At 35.5% G+C, this 19,609-nt stretch overlaps 1 protein-coding gene across 1 annotated transcript; it reads right to left on the reverse strand.

Moving 5' to 3' along the window:
* Nucleotides 1-1,010: 1,010 nt before the first annotated feature.
* LOC136762729 (sodium-dependent proline transporter) lies at nt 1,011-15,503 on the reverse strand. The gene is made up of 14 exons (XM_066716289.1): nt 15,471-15,503; nt 12,505-12,691; nt 11,206-11,337; nt 10,643-10,892; nt 9,706-9,844; nt 8,983-9,117; nt 8,206-8,309; nt 7,124-7,248; nt 6,271-6,383; nt 5,721-5,852; nt 4,535-4,634; nt 3,895-3,995; nt 3,426-3,593; nt 1,011-1,651 (listed from the first exon to the last, which is right to left on the reverse strand). The coding sequence occupies exons 1-14, from the start codon at nt 15,501-15,503 to the stop codon at nt 1,442-1,444; spliced, it is 1,929 nt and encodes a 642-aa protein (XP_066572386.1). The 3' UTR covers nt 1,011-1,441.
* Nucleotides 15,504-19,609: the final 4,106 nt, after the last annotated feature.

Here is a 19,609-nt window from a genome sequence, read left to right on the forward strand (position 1 = left end):
TCAAAGGGCAATATATAAATTATTGAAAAATAGAATTCCATTCCCAGTGGAGCGCTGGGAATGGAATTATATTTTTCAATAATTTATATATTGCCCTTTGACATTAAAACTGTGTACAACCAGGAAAACATTCAGGAAAAACACATGCTATTTGTGTTTTAACGTTACTATGCGACAAAACATCACAGTGTAACATTTCCGTGCATTCCTCTTCACATCTCTGGGGAATGAACAGCATAACCAGAGTTACATTAGAAGTTAGATGTCTTATGAATTAATGTTAGCCTTGAAAAAAATGAAATTTCTAACATTTCTCTAGGTTTATAAAATATAAATAAATATATTTCTGGGAAACAAAGACTCTATGCCATCATTATATTTCACACCTCTAACTCAATAGGTTTCTAGTTACTGTGGTAGATTTCCTCTTGCAAACTGGGCTGTTTTAACATATTTAACATATTTTATTTTAGACAGATATGTTATTGATCTCTACAATATTGTTGTTGTGTATGTTTTTTCCATTGAATAAAATTTTTGTTGTGTTGCATTTTCTTGGCAATATAAACATTTAATGATCTTGTACCAACATGCATATTACTGATTTTGTATCTGACAATACTTAATGTTGTTAACAATAATAATGTTGGTTTATTATATTAGCAAACAATGAGAAAATTAAATGATCAAAAGAAAATATAATTTCATATTCTGTTATCACACACAAAATAAAAACTGTCATGCTTATAGTACAGGTTGACATTGACACCTCTAGTTTTTTTTTTTTTTTTTTAATAACAAAAAGTAATTGTGAACAATTGCTGGGAAAAGTGCAAGGTTTATTTAACCGAATAAATAAATCAAAGAAGACATACATTTAAATGAATGAATGAAAAATAAGAAAACAAACAAAATAATAAATAAATAAAGGTTTCACTTTATCAACAATCCATAACTTATAAAAAATCTGTATTACAACCATACTTTGAATATAAATCATATTTGCAAATTGTTAAAAAAATATATTGAACATTTCAAGTTTCAACAGTAAAATTATAAATTGTGCAAACACACAAATGCATAAAATCATGATAAAATATGCATTATTTTAAATGATAATCTAGCAACAAGTTAATAACATTTATTTTGAATTTATAAATGGTAACAATGACTAAACCATTTTACTCAAATTTAGGCCAAGACCTAATCACAATGTTGGCTCATTCTCCAATCAGAAAACACAATACTTGTTGGAATGTATGTATTATACAGAAGGATAAATCAAACAGAAATGCCACATACACAACTGTAATATACTTTGTTGCTAAACAGGTCAACTTTAATTCTGGTCAGGGTTTAAGTCCACACATGATCTTTCTTTAAATCATAGACATTATAAACGTGCAGTCTAAGGTGAAATGGATGTGAAGACAGTAAACATTTACATGATGGATTCCTCCTCCATGTCAATCTCTCTGTCCACTTCCATTGCCGTGTTCTCGTAGCTTGTGATTCCCCCGTACTTTCTCATGTGGACCATCAAGGGTCTTGGAGATTGGCATCCTTGGAGCTTGTTCACATAGATGCCCGTCTGATTTTCCTCTAGGGCCGGTCCCCAGTCTAAGGATGGCCGGATGGCTTGCCTAAATCTCTGTTAAGAATTGAATTTCTGGTGATGGGACTTCCATGAGTTCATACTAAATTCAGTCTTTAAAAAATAACTCAATAACATGTTACATTAACAGTAAACATTTTAACCTTAATTAGCATGTGATGCTAAGTATGCTTTGTATCTTTAACCGAATGTGTGATCTTTAAAGAGAATTACTTCGCTACTTCGATTCGGCTTAGGATTTGACTTGGCCGAGGATTAGGGTTATATTTCCCAGTAAGTTTCCCTTAGGGTGCATTTACTAAAAGGAAAAAAAACGTTTTGCAGTTGGTATTGCTTCAGTTTTTTTAGTGTCAATATTAAACATATTTTTCATGTGGGTGTTTCCGTAAAATATACACCGTCTTGTCATTAGATTTTTACAGCCTGTACGCCCGTCAATATTGAATTTAATTGTAAGTAAAAGGAGTAGCTACATACACTTGACAAATAATTGAAGTAATTTTTTAAAGATAAGAAAGGTTAAAATACTTGGTTGAAAGGTTTTTCGCTTTAATCAGCAAGTGATACATTCACAGCCATTTAATAATCACTAGTATTTGTTGACCCATTACTGTCTGGCAAAGGCAATTAGCTTGAGGTCAACTTTAAAGATTTTTAAATTTTCTAAGGGGATGGCTGATTATAAGCCTTGTAAAGGGATTTATTCAGGGGGTCCTGCATCCAGGAACAGCAGGTGTTATTTATACATTATTTACAAGAGCATATTATACTCATGCAACTGTTGAATAGTGGGTCATAAATGGGCAATAACTCAATGTTAATTGCTTCTAACCCAGTATATGTTCTGTACAAGCATGCTAAACATGAAATATTTATTGTATGACTTTCCTTAAAGATTTCCTTTGATACAGATAAGAGAACAGAATGCATCATATTAAGATGTTATGAAATATGTTTTATACAGAAATGCAAATGTAATGGAGGGGGTATTATTTGGGCTGACCTTTTACCAGAGTCCCCAGATTTCACATTTTTTTCCAAACCAATAAATTAGTAAAATCCGATCTCTCTTTTGTTTCAGTTCATTAAATTGTTTTTGCTGACACCTTGCTGATATGAATGAATCAGAACTGCATCTGCCCCTAGCATTGTATTTCCTTCTTATTTGCAATAGGATCAAAATGAGGAGAACACAGCCTGTTTCCATTTATTTTTAGTGAGTGTAAGTGAGTTATGGTATAGTGGAAATACTTGTATAATTAAAATCTAAAGTCACTAACAGGGTAACTTCAAGCACTGACAAGTCTCAGAGTGTATTCTTACACAAATAAAACTAACGCTCTCCTTTCCAAAACAATAAATTGGTAATAAATCCATAAAATCAGTGATAATCCCTCTGTAAGGGGTAACTCTCATCTTGTGTGTTCAAATGGTAACCACATCAACAGCCAAGCTATAGCAAAGGCAAAGGAGTTTATGTGGAAGAATGAAAGGGGGAAATTTTTTATTTAATGAAGCTGAATAAAGGTTTATAAACATGGTAAATAATGACTCACTAGAAGTCTTGTGTTTTCAATTTTGGCTGAAGCAATTCAGTATGACATTTTTAATTATATTTTTTATAATTTTATCATTTTTACCAATAAACTTTACCGAAGAGTGATCAAATCTATACCTGGAGCTTTTACCAGTTTTCATTTAAATGACAATATTTAATATACTTCCTGACATTTGATTTAATCCAGTATTTTGCTTGTTTCAGGTTTCTTATAATGGTTTTCAGTTCATTTTGCACCTCAGCCAAGTTTACCTCTGTCAATGTTCCTTCTTCCCGGAAAAGAGCAAACAGCATCCCGGCTGGCACCATCAGACAGGGCAGCAGACCCATAAGGATGCCCAGGACCTCGGCCCACCGAGGGAATTTGTAGGTGCCATACTCAGACGGTTCATACTTCACAATGCTGTATATGAGCAAGGCCTGCAAACCCAGGAGAACACAAACACACAAACACACACATCTATGTTATTGAATCTATCTATCTGAACGCCTGTGTTCACCAAAAATATAAATGCAGAATAAATCTCAGTGTTACTTATAACACATGTAAAATGAGAATATATTTTGTTTGTAGCAGGTCATATTTTTGGAAGGGAATCAAAACTTTAAAGAAATGTTTTATGTTGTGCTAATAATGTGCTTGCTGTTTGATTCAGCACTTCCGTTTATTTTCCCTGGTCATTTGTGCACCTTCTTTATCTTTAGATACGAATGGTCTTACCACCATAGAGAGTGGAGAAAGGTAATTCCAGCAGGTCTTAAAATAAAACCCTGGTTCAAAGCCGAGCATCATCTTAATGTCCTGAGAAAATCTTTTTACACCTGGAAGGAAATTATTATTAATAATAATAATAATAATAATAATAATAATAATAATAATAATAATAATAATAATAATAATAATAATAAATTATGAAAAAGGTATTTTGGTTTTAAATGTACGTTTTGAACCACACTGATTAATAAATAGGAAATAAGCAGAATTACTACCTATAACTACTACCTATCTACCTATGAAGCTATACAAATCTGTATACCTTATCAGCTGATGAGTCTATTGACCCTGATAAACAAAATAAAAAGTTACAAATAAATGTTAACTTTCTATTTTACTATCTCTTTTATTATCAGATCAATAAACTGTCCACAAAACATGACTTGACAGCCACATATATTAAAACCTTTATCAATAATATCTGTTTTACACTATTTTAAAAGTGTAATATATGTGAACTGTGTAATACCCCCTTTATATGAGAGTGATTTCACTTATGTAGACTATTATTAATACAATTGTTATATTTAATATATTTTAAGAAAATTGCATTATTCCTTGCTGATATAGATGTCGCATTTCTTACTGTAGACACGTGAAATGACAAAGCATGAAGTTATCACCACAACCATTAGTCCAGACCCTGCGCTGTAGTCATCAAATAACACCAACCAGTACATTCCTCCCTGGAAAGGAAATTAACATTTCAAAAGATATGATTATTATCAACAAATACATTCCTATGGGAAGGACTAATCAAAAGTAAAACTCCACTTTTGGAAGAGATTTCCCTTTGCAAAGGATAATCAATATGATTTCATTAGTTCATGTTCACGTTGGGTGACATGGTGATGCACTGGTTAGCACTGATGCCTCACGGCTCCCTGGTTCAGTTCTGGCCTTGGGTGTCAGCCTGTGTGGAGTTTGCATGTTCTTCCCGTGTCCACCTGGGTTTTCCATGCTCCGGTTTCCAAAGACATGCTGCTTAGTGTTGACTGTCTACTCTAATCCCCCCTGTGTGTGTGTGTTTTGCCTTGCGATGGACTGGCATCCTATCCAGGGTGTGCCCTGCCTTGTGCCCTGTGGGTTTGACTCTGGCTCACTGTGACCCTGTATGGGATAAAAGGGTAATTGAAAATCAATGAGTGTTCAACTTGTTTTACAGTCTGTATTTCTAAACTATTTAAGCCTGGAATTAAAAACAAAAAGTCACAAAGAGCAAGAAGAAGCAAAAGTGGAAAATATTATTGAAAAGTACTTTTCCAACACCTAAATAGTATTTTTCTTTGCTTGTTTGTCCCCCAATAAGAATAAAAACAGAATTGATAATGTACAACTATTCTATCATTATAACAACACCAGTGCATCAGCTATACTTGACCAGAGGTTGCCGGCATTTAGGCAACAGCAGTTTGACTCCGGTAACATTCAGTCTCGGCTTGGGGATGAAATGTTAATGAATTCCCTCTTGACCCCAGGGCTTCTCATTACCAATTACAGTCAGGTCAGCTGCAGGCTTCAAAAGCTAGACGCTGATAATTGAGTACTACCTTCTGAGAGACCTTTACAGTATAAAAACATTCAATAAGTGAGCAAGTCAAGTCTCTTGTGAGTTGTTATCCATGTACAACAGCTTCTAGATTAATGTTCAGAAAAAAATATTTTAATTTTAAATATAGAATATAGACACTCTCAGGATTGGAATAAAAAGGAGTGAAAGAAAGAAAGACAGAAAGAAAGAAAAAATAAACAAATTAAAATCTTAAACTTACTTCTGTGGTGAGAATCAAGCCCATCAGGAACATTGCTATAGAAACACAAGCTGAGAATAAGGCTTTCTTTGGTCTTAAGTAGAAGGGAAACTCGTCTGTGATAGCAGTCACAATTGTTTCCATAAAAGCAAACTGCAGACAGGAAAGAATGGAGAGAGACCGATTTTTGTCTTGGCTTACCTAGTCATGTTTCACCAGTATAACTCTGATGGGTCCTGTCAGCCCTTTGAAATAAAGTAACATGTAGACAAGGAAAGGGTATGACTTCTGAACATACTGTCAACAATGTCAAAAATTAAACCCTTACGTAATTACATACACAACATGTACAAATGAATAAATCAGATTTTCCTTAATTATTCTGTCACAAAATATTTTAGTATTCCTCACTGAAAGTAGAGACAATAATATTAGATTGTTTGGATTGCTGTCTATCCATTACAAGTACAATGCTCAAGATATCTCTTAACTGCGTCTTTGATGTAGGTCAGAGACTTGCACTTCTTATTTTAATTTTAATTCCCAAAAATATTTTAGATAACATGCCTACCTGGCTGTCCAGACCTAGAGTCAATAGCATGAAGAAGAAAAGGAAGGACCAGAATGGAGAAAGTGGAAGCATTGTCATGGCCTGCGGGTAGACAACAAAGGCTAGTCCCGGACCTGCCCAAAACACAGACATCTCATTGGCACTTTGTAAGATATAAATCAATTTATATCAAATACATATGTTATTACTAATAATGATTCTGAAAGCACAATATATATAAAAAGGTGTGTATATATATATTTATATATTTATTTATAAATAAATATACAAACGGTCCTTCATTTATTTCTTAAAAGGTCTTCAATTCAAATTGCTGCCATTCACAGGATTCACACAGAGCTTCCTGTTTAGCTTTGAGGGGCTGCAGGTCCTAAGGCATGAGGGTGGAGCACATTGCCCATGAGAAACAAAGCAGATGAAGCCTGCCTTGCCATTAGGAAAATAAAACCCTTTGATCTCGACATGAAAGAGTGTCGGCTGCGGAGACACAGACGCAAGAAGTGACACAGGAAAATCCTATATACGGGGTGGTACTGTAGACACGACAAAGCAACCACAGACCCACTGAAGCATCCCTGCCAAATAACAGAAAGCATATAACCTTATATGCATATAACTTAAATAAGCTTATAGTCTTTTACAGTGAGTTTTCTACATGGGCAAGGTCTGACTGCATCTTCATAATGCATCTGAATTGTAATCTCTTTAGCCCTAGGATTGTGGCAAAACTGAGGAAAACATATCTAATGAATAACCATTCTTGTTACGTATCAGGTGTGGTACTGTGTACTGTGGCGTTTTGTACTCTGGAACAAGTATCTGATATGAAAACATATGTCTGTACTGGAATTACCTGCTTGAGCCACTTGGTCCACAGGCACACCTAGCTCCTGAGACATGTACCCCAACACTGAGAAGATGGCAAAGCCTGCCAGGATACTTGTGAAGGCATTTCCCAAAGTCACTATGAATGTGTCCCTAAGATTAAATAAACAGGGGAGATTTAGAGAAGATGTCCAAACGGTATTAGATTGTTATTATGTTGCCCCTGTGAAGAAGATGAAGAACAATAATGCAGTTTTCCACTTTCCTCGGGGTTCAATAATAGCAGCGTTTCCCAACCTTCTCTACCATATTTGGCCCATATAGCTTATTACCTTAGCACTAAACCACTGGTATGTGCGTGTGTTTGTCAAACATTGTGTGTGCAGAAGGTGTTATTATACTACTGCTGCAACATCACACACTGCCACTGAAAAACATGGTATTGTGTAATGATAAAATAGCATTGTAAAATGATGGTAAAAGCATGGTAAAAGCATGGTAAATGTGGTAAAAACTTGGTTAAAAATAGTAAAAACATTTAAATCATGGTAGAATATTGTAACTTGAGAATAATGAGACTTTAATGAATGACTGACTGATAGTCACTAATGTCTGGTACACTACTGTATGTATATGTATTACTTTTTTATTTTAAACTTTCACATTGCTGGTCCTCTGTAGAAAGCAGAGACTGCATTTTTCTCATATGCAGACTGATAATAGAGATCGTGCACTGTTGGAGTTGGGATTTTAAGGGGGAATTATTTAGTTTCACTTGCTGATGAAAAATAATTAACTAGTTTTACAGCATCTCATCCCCAAGGTATGAGGTAATTAAACACGCTATAAAATCTTGTCTTTCACACAAGCTTTCAGATTCACTTCTCTTGAACCTTTGTTGCTCCTTCTGCTGATGTGGTGAAATAATCGCCCAGGCAAATAAATTGAAGCTGTCAGCTGGGCAGAACCCTTGCAGAGATTATAACATGAAAGCTATCGTTGCCGGAACTGTTTGCAAGTTCAAATTGGAGACCTTCTGACTCCTAACTTATCAGGGATGAGTTCAATCCGCTCCTGAATTTCAGGTCTCTGGGGTAAAGTCAAACTAACCTGTAAATGTTTTGGTGGAAGGTGTTGTAGGAAGCGAAGGTCAGCAAACCACCAAAACCTACACCGAGGGAGTAGAAAATCTGAAGGGCTGCCTCAATCCACACCTGCAGAGAAACACATTCAGTGCATGGTTTCAATAATGAACGTGACTATATAATATATTTTTCTATGAAAGATTAGTAACTTAGTTGACAAGTAAAGTAAATATAAAAGATATAGCTCTGGAAGATGATAAGCCCCTCCCTCCAAATCTCCACTTCCTCCAAACCCTGCCCCTTTTCTACCCTCGTCCCAAAGTGGTGCAACGACCTTCCCACTGAGGTCAAGGCCGCACAGTCCCTGACCACCTTCCTGAGATTACTCAAGACGCACCTGTTCTTACTTTACCTGTACTACAGAAGCCTGTTCTCCTCAGCTGTTCAGCACTCTTGCTATCATGCACTTTATTTCACTCTGTTTCCCTATGCTCCTGTTGTTTTACTGCAGCTTCTCCTGTCTCCTCATTGCACTTGGAAAACTGTATTTTCTATAAATTGTATCTCTGCACTTTTGTAATGCTCTTAAAATGTGGCTATAAATGTGTATAGATTGTGGCTAAGGGTGTCTGCTAAGAACAAATAAATAAATAATAAACTACATGCATAACATTCACCAGCAACACTGAAATGCTATTTCCAGAGTGTTTATCTTTTGTAGTGAAACATGAAAAATCAGTGTAGATCTGAAATCGTCACGAGGAACTCTCCCCTAAAATAAAGCAGTGGACACTCGTATCACCTTTGAAGTGAGGAGGTGGTCGAACTGAGGGGTCAGGTAAAACTTGATCCCTATCCAAGCTCCTTTCAAAGTCACTCCTCGGATCAGAAGCATGACAAGGATGATGTAAGGGAAAGTGGCAGTAAAATAGACAACCTGAACACAAATGAAGGACAGTCAGCGGTGTCTGTTTATTGTTTGAGGACATGTTTTAAACAGGTTGGATTCTTGTCTGTCTCCAGGTTTTAATAGCTCTCACTCTCTGATACAGATCTTTTCCATGTTTGAGATATGATTAGCCCTTTAATTAACTAAAACCAAGACATTAGCCAGATGGCAGCTCCATGTATGTATATCATGAATCCATACTAAGACTGTACTTATGGATAAGGGCATCTGCCAAGAAATAAAAATAATAATAATAATAATAATAATAATAATAATAATAATAATAATAATAAGACTGTAAAGAGATCTGCACACATCATTCTTGTTCCAAGAGTACACAATTATATAGTTTTAAAAACTTGAACAGAAATTGATTTTAAAAACTATATTCACTGCAGACTATTATTTTTACATGTATTTTTTATTTTAAAATGGTAAAAATATAAATATATGTGGTATTACAAAGCGCAGACTAAGACCCAGTTAGTCTAATTAAAGTGCTGATACACTGATTATTAAACTAATTATGAACTCTTTGCTTGCAATCTCATTATCATAGACTGTTTACTCCCTTACCTTCCCTGAGGACTTTACTCCTTTCAAGATACAAAGATAGACAATGATCCAGGACAGAAGGAGGCAGAGACACAGGTTCCACCGAATTTGCCCTGGATTGCCGATTCCTGAACTTCCCTGGATATGTAGGACATAGCGGCTGAGAAGAAAGGCATCCGTTTGAAAAAGGTAACACACCTGGGATTGATTCGGTGTTGTGTTGAGCTTCAGTGTGTTCAGTGGGGTCTGTCACTGGGATTGGAACTTGAAATGGACAATATGAATAGTTAATTCTGTATACCTAGTAAAATGGTGGTGATTAGAGACATGGGAGTCATCTCATGTTGTTTATGTCTCTCAAGTCTGTCTCTGATGTTTAATGTATTGTTTGACTTAATAGCATTCTGTTGTGTATGGCTGAATGTATATTTTTTGTTGTATTGTAACCCTTTGTAATGTGCATGTGAACTAAATTGTATGTTAAGTTAATAAAACATGGAAGTCACCATGGATAAAATCATCTAAAACCATGCATCTTGAGTCAGGTCTTCACAGTTCCAATGGACAAGTGAATGCTACTTCAAAGAAACTCATATTTATATATCTGTGGGTTTCCTACTTGCACTTGTAAATCTGCAGTTTTGCCTTTTTCTGCAAACACTGTTGTTTTTAGTGCTTTTGGGTTACCACTGAATTGGTTTATTGTGCTATTGTATGTCATTGTATTGTATTGTTATTGTACTGTAAATGCTTATTTCGCTTTGACACAAATTGTGAAATTAGACATTAATTTGGATGAAGAAGGTTAGTCTAACCTTGCATTATGTACAAACCCCAACCTACTTATATTGGAACTAAACTAACCTCTTCACTGACATAGACATCAATTCCAGGGCAGGAAAAAAAAATGCCACCTTGTTTTATGGGAACTGGGATTCTTAATCTACAATAGCCATACCTCCAGTACTCCTCACTGGGACTGACGGTGCCGGTCATATTGCGAGAGAGGCCAGACTGTCCCGCCGAGCCGTTGTGTCCTCTGACGAGCCTATGGTCCAGGCAGCGGTCTGTGTTCCACCAGTTCCCACAGTGCTGCCACGGCAAGTCACTGGTCAGGGAGGCAAACAGGTAGAAGAGCACATAGGAGATGATCATGTTGTAGTAAATGGCCACCAACGAAACGATGACAATCATCCCAACACCAGCACCTGTGGACATGCAGAGGGACACAAACACAAAGGAGAAATTGTTTTTTAAATACTGGAGTAACATGTCATCCTTTTCTATCCCTTTCTATCTCAAACATATCCCTATTTCATATCTTCTATAATCTATACATCCCTAGCAGAGTTGCAATGGATCAGAGGAACTCACTATAAAATGGTAACTTTATAAGATTTTTAAGAGCATAATAATAATAATAATAATAATAATAATAATAATAATAATAATAATAATAATAGTCATCCTCAGCATCATCATCAACTTATTCTCAAAGTCTTCGGTCTTCATTTGGATCACCTTTGAACAATGGGCTAATCTTCCAGACAGCCAGGGGCCCCAGGCTGGAGAACTGGCCCAGCGAGAGCTCCATGAAGAAGATGGGAATCCCACAGATCCCCAGCATCAGGAAGTAGGGGATTAAAAAGGCACCTAGAATGAGGTGAAGACAAAAGTTGTGTGTGTGCTCTGAGCCCAGACGTGTATCTCCACGTGAGAAGAGTGTGATCTTCTCTGGATTTCTGATGTGGAGAGGAGATGCTGAGTGTCAGCCACGCCAGTTGTATAGGAAAGGTTGCATTTATAAAGATTTCTGAAATATGAATGCACTTAATTATGGGGCGCCAAATGTAAAGCACCACCCACTTTTTTCACGTTTTTTTCACAGATATAAGTTAAATCTTGTGTTTTTTCCAGATTTAATAAATAATTAAGTATTTTTTCCCCACATTTAAAAATATTTCAAGTTTTGAAATAAATATATTTTAAATCTCCTTTTTGAAAAATAATTATTTATCGTTTGACAAAATATTTAGCTAAATCCTAAATATGGGCATTGCAAACTAAGCATTTAACTTTGAAATAAATATTTAACTTCAATCTCAGTCAAATGTAAAAATGTTAAATCTAAATCTAAATGTTAAATCTAAATTTAAGCATTTATTTGAGTATCTATTTTAAAATTTGAAATATTTATAAATGTGGAAAAAAGGCTTCAATATTTATTAAATCTGGATAAGCACACAAGTTAAATCTAATAAATAATATGTAAAAAATGTGCGCTGTTTTACATTTGGCACCTGTTGTAACTGTTGATATGATATGCATGAATGTTATTTTATATATACTGTATTTATATCAAAATAAATAATCATTTTTCATTATTACATACTGTATCTGATTTTTTACAGTGGGACAACCTTGAATTGAGCATGTTTTGAGTATATGTCCCTATGGAGGAAGTTCATGATTGCCATGTAAAGCTCTTGAAAATCCCACAGGCCTTTGATCCTGATATATATTTTATGCTGTGCTGAGGACCACATGAAATCATCACTTTCAAAAGTAAATCCAGAGACAAGGTCAAAGCCTCTACTTAAAGCTGTTAAAGTGCTTAATTAACTGACAGACGTTTCATAAATAAAGGGAGAAGTGGAGAAAAGTGAAAGGTTAGAGGCAGTAATGCAAATGCAAAATGAATGACTCTTCCATTAACTTGTGTGGGATGAATCCTTTTACAGTAGAGAACTACAGAAGCAGTCAAAACTAATTTAGACGATAATAATCATCATCTCATGAGAGATAATAATTATCTCTCACCTCCGCCGTTCGAGTACGTTCGGTATGGGAATCTCCAGACATTGCCCAGCCCCACACAGTATCCAATGCAGGACAGGAGGAAATCCATCTTCCCAGTCCAGTTGCCCCGGTCTACAGGGAACTCCAGTTCTGAGGTTACACCGTCGCCCCCCTCAGTGGGGCTTATCAACAAGTCAGGAGTGCTGGGCTGTTGTCCGTAAAATGAAATAAAATACAAATCACCACTGATAACACTTTGAAATAACGGCTGCAAATTCTGAGAAATTCTCAATGAATGGAAAAGGAATAACAGTGGGACATCCAGGCACTGCCCTCTGAGTGCTGAAGGCCTCCACTTAACAAATTGTAGTATATATATTAGACAACAACCATTAATGGCTCTGAATTTTAGTCATACATTACAATAATGTGCACCAATGCTTAATTAATTGATGTATGAATACCACAGGAATAACACATGAATACCTTATGTTCATACGGTATCATACAGTTAAGCACATGTATAACAAGGTTAGGGCCAGGGTTAGGGATAAGCTTACAGGTATATTACAGCAATTGCTCTTTAATTCAAAGCTTTTTAGAATTCAAATACATTTTCTCAATTTCTCTAATGGATTCAGTATTTATTTATTTTTGGGGGGCATATTTGCCCTTAATGTACAGACTAATTTTAAATAACTGTTAAATCTGTGCACCCAGCTTATCACAGCAGTTGACACAGAGTATGTCTTATGCTTGTGACACAGGCTGTTTGTCAATAACTTTGTTAAGATTTGGTCAGCCGTTTTTTTTTTGTATTTGCTAAATAGAATAACACCTTTCCTCAATTCCAGTCCACACCGGGCTGTTGTAAACAGTACAGGACTGATTATCAACGACCATAAATTTCACAGCGGCAGAAAATATTTATGATTGCTTGTGCTTTATGAAACAACTGAAACAATTCTGTTATACATTCTGTAGACACAAATTATAGGGTTAAGCAAAATGAAAGTGGCAAGAACCTGAACCTCCATAAGTTTACATTAGTTTACATGAAGCATAAGTCTTTAGTTACTAGCCTCCGCAGCTTTCAGTAACTTCCACCACATACTGTACGTCTGCTCCTTTCATTTTGTTTTAAAGCAGTTCAATATGAGGAGCATGAAAATAAACATGGCCTATCAAACTAGCTTTCTACCACAAATTCACAAATACCTGCTTCAGAGCAATTCCTACTAAGTACTAGTTAATAAAAAGAGGACAATATTCCTGACCTTTATTTAATTCAAACTATCATTTTTAAAGTAATACATTTTAATGGGATTTGTGGAGGATTCCAGTGCAACAAGAGTAAATCAAAAGGACAGTGATCAAACATCAATCGGTTCGAAGCAGTGCTCCCCAACATAGGTGTCTTGGCCACCCTGGTTGCTGAAGTGATGCATGGTGGGATGCTGGAAGCCATTGATTGCAGTCACTCCATCTACGCATGAAGCTTATTCACTTTACCATCCAGTCATGGGAACTTCACCGGCATTGTGTCGGAGAACAGCCTCAACTCAGGGCACAGAGCCATTGACATGTCCGAAGTGTAGTGAAAGAATAGATACCAGCAGGAGGAAATGCATTTATGAGGCTGTTAACCTTGTCATTATAGGCTGTATTGGTGTTCTGTGACGAGGGCTAACAGTGACACAAAACTACATGTGATGATAAGATATTAAAGAAAATTATTAATAATTCAAGGAAATGTGCCGATTTTCTTTTACTATTGATTCATTATCCTTCAAATGAATAAATGCTTTTCATTTCTCTTTTCCTGTTACTGTAATGCCCAGAATGAACACTTATTCCCGTAAGTAACACAGAATATAATACATATAATATATAAGGGAAGCCATCCATAATGACTGAATCATTGTTTTCTTTCTCTCACTCTCTTTCAATATAATAATATAATATAATATAATAATATAATTTAACCCCCATCTCCCGCACACACACATCCACTGCCTCCTCACCATGGCAACCAGGAGCTCTGTGGGAGCGGTGATGCAACACAACATGTGTGAACCGGTGCTTAAGACATGTGTGATTGCTCTAAAACACTGACGCTCCATACAAAGTCTTCTAGTTGGGGAGATGCTTTCTCATTCCTGGAGGACCCCTTAACTACCAAAAGTAATTCTAAATGCTTATAAAATATGAACAATTTTAGTTATAGAAATACATTAATGTATCCCTACTGATGACCTATTGATTCGAGTCTGCTCATTTTGTTTTATTTTGGAGTAAATATAAACAGGCTTTTCTGGTGAGAGCCTTGAGCAATCTCTGAGGATAGTCAGGATTAATAGACACTTGAGAAGTTAACTTATTTTGTTAGCACTTTTGTGAGCCATTATATAATGTCCAATGATGCTACTGGTCTGAAAAGTCCATTGTGCTGCTTTATCTGAGCCAAGGGAGTTTAAGAAAACTCAAAAGGCCAAATCGAGAATTCTAAGGAACTTATTGTTAATATATGCATAGTATAATCAATATATCATGGACATGATATTATAAAAATTACTCGATTGTTCCTATATAATGAATACAAATACAAAATATTTGGAATTGAAAAAGACAACATGAATTCTTGTTATGATAGATTTAACCCAAAAAAATAATAAATAAATAAATAAATAAATAAATAAATAAATACAAATATATGCAGGTACTACAGTTTGTTCTAATAATAAATACCAGATATCAGCATTAAAAAAGAGAAAAACCTCAAATCGATGGGGAGTGATGGAATGACATAAAATGTGTTATTGACTGTGGTAAATGAATGACAACAAAAGATGATGCAGACAAGACAGACTGAGGCAATGATTCATCCTTTGTCAGCAGCAGATTGAGTTGATCGTCTGTTTAGCAAATGAGCATTTAAATAAACAAACAAACAAATAATTAAATATTAATAATATGCAGCTGTTTACCTCGAGTAGATGGTTCGCCTGCAGCCGCTTCATGTCTGAGTCCTGTTGCTATGCTACACTTTCAGTCTAAATGTCTTCACACCTCGTCCACACTACACTTCAGCACAGAAGAAAAGGCAGGAGATTGAAAGAGAGAGAGACAGAGGAGAGACAGAGAATGAGAGAGCGAGTGTGTGTGTGTGTGTGAGAGAGAGAGAGAGAGAGAGCAACACTTAATGAAAAGGAGCTGCCTCCATTCAGTAGCCAATATAATGTGTTTGTTCCCTGGAAATTACCACCTGATATACTTCCCAGCTGAAATGAAAAGGGTCTGAGATGCTGAGATGCTAAGCTTTTCTTATTTTAATGGAATTGTGGCAATTATGAGTAAAAGAGACAAGACAGGATGCCTAAATATTATCCTGTATTAACCTGTGTAAACAAGTTATTTATATCAATTGGAACTGTACACCTTACATCAACAGGCAGTTGATACCTTATGAGCAATATTAAATAAATAAATAAATAAATAAATAAAGATTTGACTTCAAGCATTGGGGCTGTAAATCGTGTATAATCCATGCTCTTCTGTCTTTGATAGTAGCAGTACCCCACCAGCATGTCAAAAATGTGCTTTTCTCCAGTTTGTTCTAAGTCCTATATTTTTGCCAGTAGTTTGGAATCAAATTAAGTGTCAGCATTTAAATAAAGTTGTTAAATGAGCTTGAATAGAGAAAGATGTTCTGTTTGTACTGGATATGCTTATTTGAACAACTAATTACACAATTCTCCAGGAGAAACCATACAAATGATAGACAATAATACAGAAAATATGCCATAACCTTAATCCCACATACATTTATATTTTGCCAGCTCATGATATGAACATACATTAAAACAAGGTTAGAGTGTCATGTCTTAAGGTGCTGAGCATAAACCTTCTCAGACATTTATTAGTCTGCTTTTGAAATAGTGTGTTCATCCACAAAGCAAAGGTTAATCATGTTCAATATAACATGAAAGTAAATCTTTGAAATTATATTGGTGGGCTTTGCTTTTATACCTGTGTCATCTGCGGACAGCAGTGCGTCAGTGTGACAATACAGTGGTTTTCAGCTCCCCCTAGCTGTAACAGGAGGTAAAGCATTTTATATTCTTCAAATGGCTATTAAAATAAAATTATATTCCATATAAGGTCAGGATTGGGATAAATGTCATTTTTGAAATGTATATATTTCTTGTATTTGTATCTTCCTTAGAAACCTTCACTCATATGGTTGGCACACACAGAAGTTGCCAACATGCTGCCAACATGCTGCCATTTGTATAATATGGGTTAAATCAGAACTATAAATCATCTGACAATCACAAATTCCAAACCTAGTTCTTGATTAATTATCTGCCATCAATAAAATAGATGCCCAGAACTGTCTGGCAGGTTTCCATAGGGTAGAAGAATTAAGTCACCTTATTTATATTTAAACAAACATTTAACTTTATCTTAAAATACTTTTTGGGAAGATAATATATATTTTATATTTTCTTAATTGAGCAGTTAGTGTGTGTGTGTATTTTACAGAACATGCACATGATAACCTTTTTAGTGTTGACAAGAAGGTGTTACATGTTAACCTTACTGGTCTGAAAATCTGAATATATGATATACAGCTCTGGAAAAAATTAAGAGACCACTGCAAATTCTTCTTAAATCAGCATCTCTACATGTATGGCAGCCATTCCATTCCATTCATATTTTAATTTGGAATTTGGGAGAAATGTTGTCAGTAGTTTATAGAATAAAACCAAAAATGTTCATTTTACCCAAACACATACCTGTAAATAGTAAAAGCAGAGAAACTGATAATTTTGCAGTGGTCTCTTATTTGTTTCCAGAGCTGTAGATACAATATATTATCACCCTTCTGTTAATTTCTTCTTTACACACTTTACATAACGGACAGACTAATATTAAAAATACATTTGCCAGAAAGGTTTGCCAGGTTCACACACACACACACACACACACACATACACACATACACACATACACACACACACACATACACACATACATAAAGAAAGAATTAGAATGTTACTTATTAAAAAGATAATTGGAGATAACTGAAAAATAATGTATGTATATATGGCACTGGAGAATACTTTATAATCTATATATAGTTTGTAAAGTCTATTACAGTTTATTACAAAATGTAATAAATCATTCTGACTACTGTTAGACTTTTCAGATTTAGCAAACCAAAGGGAATACCAGTAATCCCTTTTAACTACCATCAGTATATTGGTACTTAAGCCTATCTGACATTTATAGACAATTACTTAATTGACACCATTATGATTACTATTGTTTTACTGCTTCTCTGTTTATTTTAGAATAAATCTCGCCATTATAGAGGTTATTAGTGACCAGTAAGTTTATTGTAATTGTAGAAGTTTATGGTAAAACTGCCTCATAAAGTCGAGACTGTTCAAGTTATAATAAAAGCTGAAAGCTAATTGGTTTTATTGTCATTGGGGAAAGTTGTATGTTTATTTTGTTTCAGTTGTTTTTTCACCAATTAATTGTAGTATTGGCTTTGACAATATCAAGTAAAATCTTCAGAATGCAATATTCTGTTTTCAAATCACAAATTTCAAAATGTGCTCCCTGGCAGAAGGTAACATGAAGCACCATTTTAGAGTCTTCTAAATTTTCTCAAAGCAATGAATGAAAAAATATTAATTATTTATGTATTTATTTGTTTGTTTGTTTATTCACCCATTCATGTATTTATTTGTGAAGTTACAAAAACTGAAGGCACCAGAATATTTATCTATATCAATTACAAGAACTTTTAAAATGAAACAACAAAAGCATCTGTAAGCAGGCCCCAATGATGAACACAAACCTGTGAGTTTTAAACATAATTGCTTCACAAAACATAGCAGTCAAAGTAAAGCACTGGGATTACTGGCACTTTATGAGGGGGAACATGTTTCAGTTACCATGCGGGAGATTTTTGCATCATTTCCCCAATAAATGATATTGCTTCCTTCGCATTAAAAGCCTAAAATATAAAACAAAGCAACACATGTGTGTAACGGGGCGCACATTTTCTTTTGCCAAATGCAGTGGAATGCACAAGCCCCCCAAGTCTGAGGATCGGTCTTTTGCAGAGTGGAGGGATTACTGAGAGACAGTGGGGACTGTATAAAATCTTGCTTTGAAACACTAGTTTCCCACATATATGTGCAAGACCAGTATACCAGATATTGAAATGTTTCTGGATACATTATCGTCATTTTCTTCCAGTACCGTCCTGGGCAGCAGGGCACCGAATGAGTGCACCTGTCCTCCTCTGCCCACGCCCATGACTGCCCCTGACTTTTGCCCTGCAGCGTTCTCTGTGTAAACAGACGATTCTGGGATTCGGCGGGCAGGGAGTTTTCTTTCCCCTTTTCTGTGTCGTATGTGTCAATTCCTGCCACATAGCAACCGCACGCATCTCGAACACTGCTGGGAGATCATTTTATTACACTGTGTACCAAAGTGCAAGTTCGCGGTGAGATAGGAGCAGGAAACTAAGGGGAGAGGGAGGCCTATTCTGCAGATAAATACAACAGTACGTCAATGTGCCAACACGCCGGGTAAAGTGTAAGTGCCTTCCAAAATGAAGTTCAAATATAGAGAGAATCTGTGCACTCTGAGGTCAGCATCATTGATACCTATAAAGGCTGTCTGCTTTTGATTTTTACTGAAATTAAATTACCTTAACCGAGAGAGGAGTGGTGACTTTTTGGTTTTCGGAGTTGGGCAGTCTAGTTGGCCAAGATAACTCTTTTGTATTTTGTACTTTGTATTTTATTATTTTTAAGTAAGATTCAGATCCATTTTCCTACATAAATGTATAACGATATCCTCCTATGCTAGCCTAACTACAGTAAGATATATAGCAACTGTCCATGACTGAAAATTCATCCTTCAAGAAGCAATGGTTCCAGCGAAGAAAAGAGTGGGACTTGACCTTGTGCAAATGAGAGTTTCAGGAAATCTCCTTCTGCTTTTAGTTTCTGGTGCAATAAATGCTTGTGTGTGTTGCTGTTTTATGAGCAGCTTCTATTAATGAGTCTATATGTTAGAGATTTGTTAGTTAACAATTTGT

The sequence above is a fragment of the Amia ocellicauda genome, chromosome 11 (genome assembly GCF_036373705.1).
Source record: "Amia ocellicauda isolate fAmiCal2 chromosome 11, fAmiCal2.hap1, whole genome shotgun sequence".
NCBI lineage: Eukaryota > Metazoa > Chordata > Actinopteri > Amiiformes > Amiidae > Amia > Amia ocellicauda.

Bases quoted from the DNA above. Each gene is read 5' to 3' on its own strand.
- LOC136762729 (XM_066716289.1), bottom strand. From the start codon at position 15,503: ATGAAGCGGCTGCAGGCGAACCATCTACTCGAG. The intron at 10,893-11,205 runs GTGATCCAAATG...GCATGTCCACAG, and splicing joins GATTAGCCCATTGTTCAAAG to GTGCTGGTGTTGGGATGATT. The intron at 3,996-4,534 runs GTAAGAAATGCG...ATTTCCTTCCAG, and splicing joins TGTCATTTCACGTGTCTACA to GTGTAAAAAGATTTTCTCAG.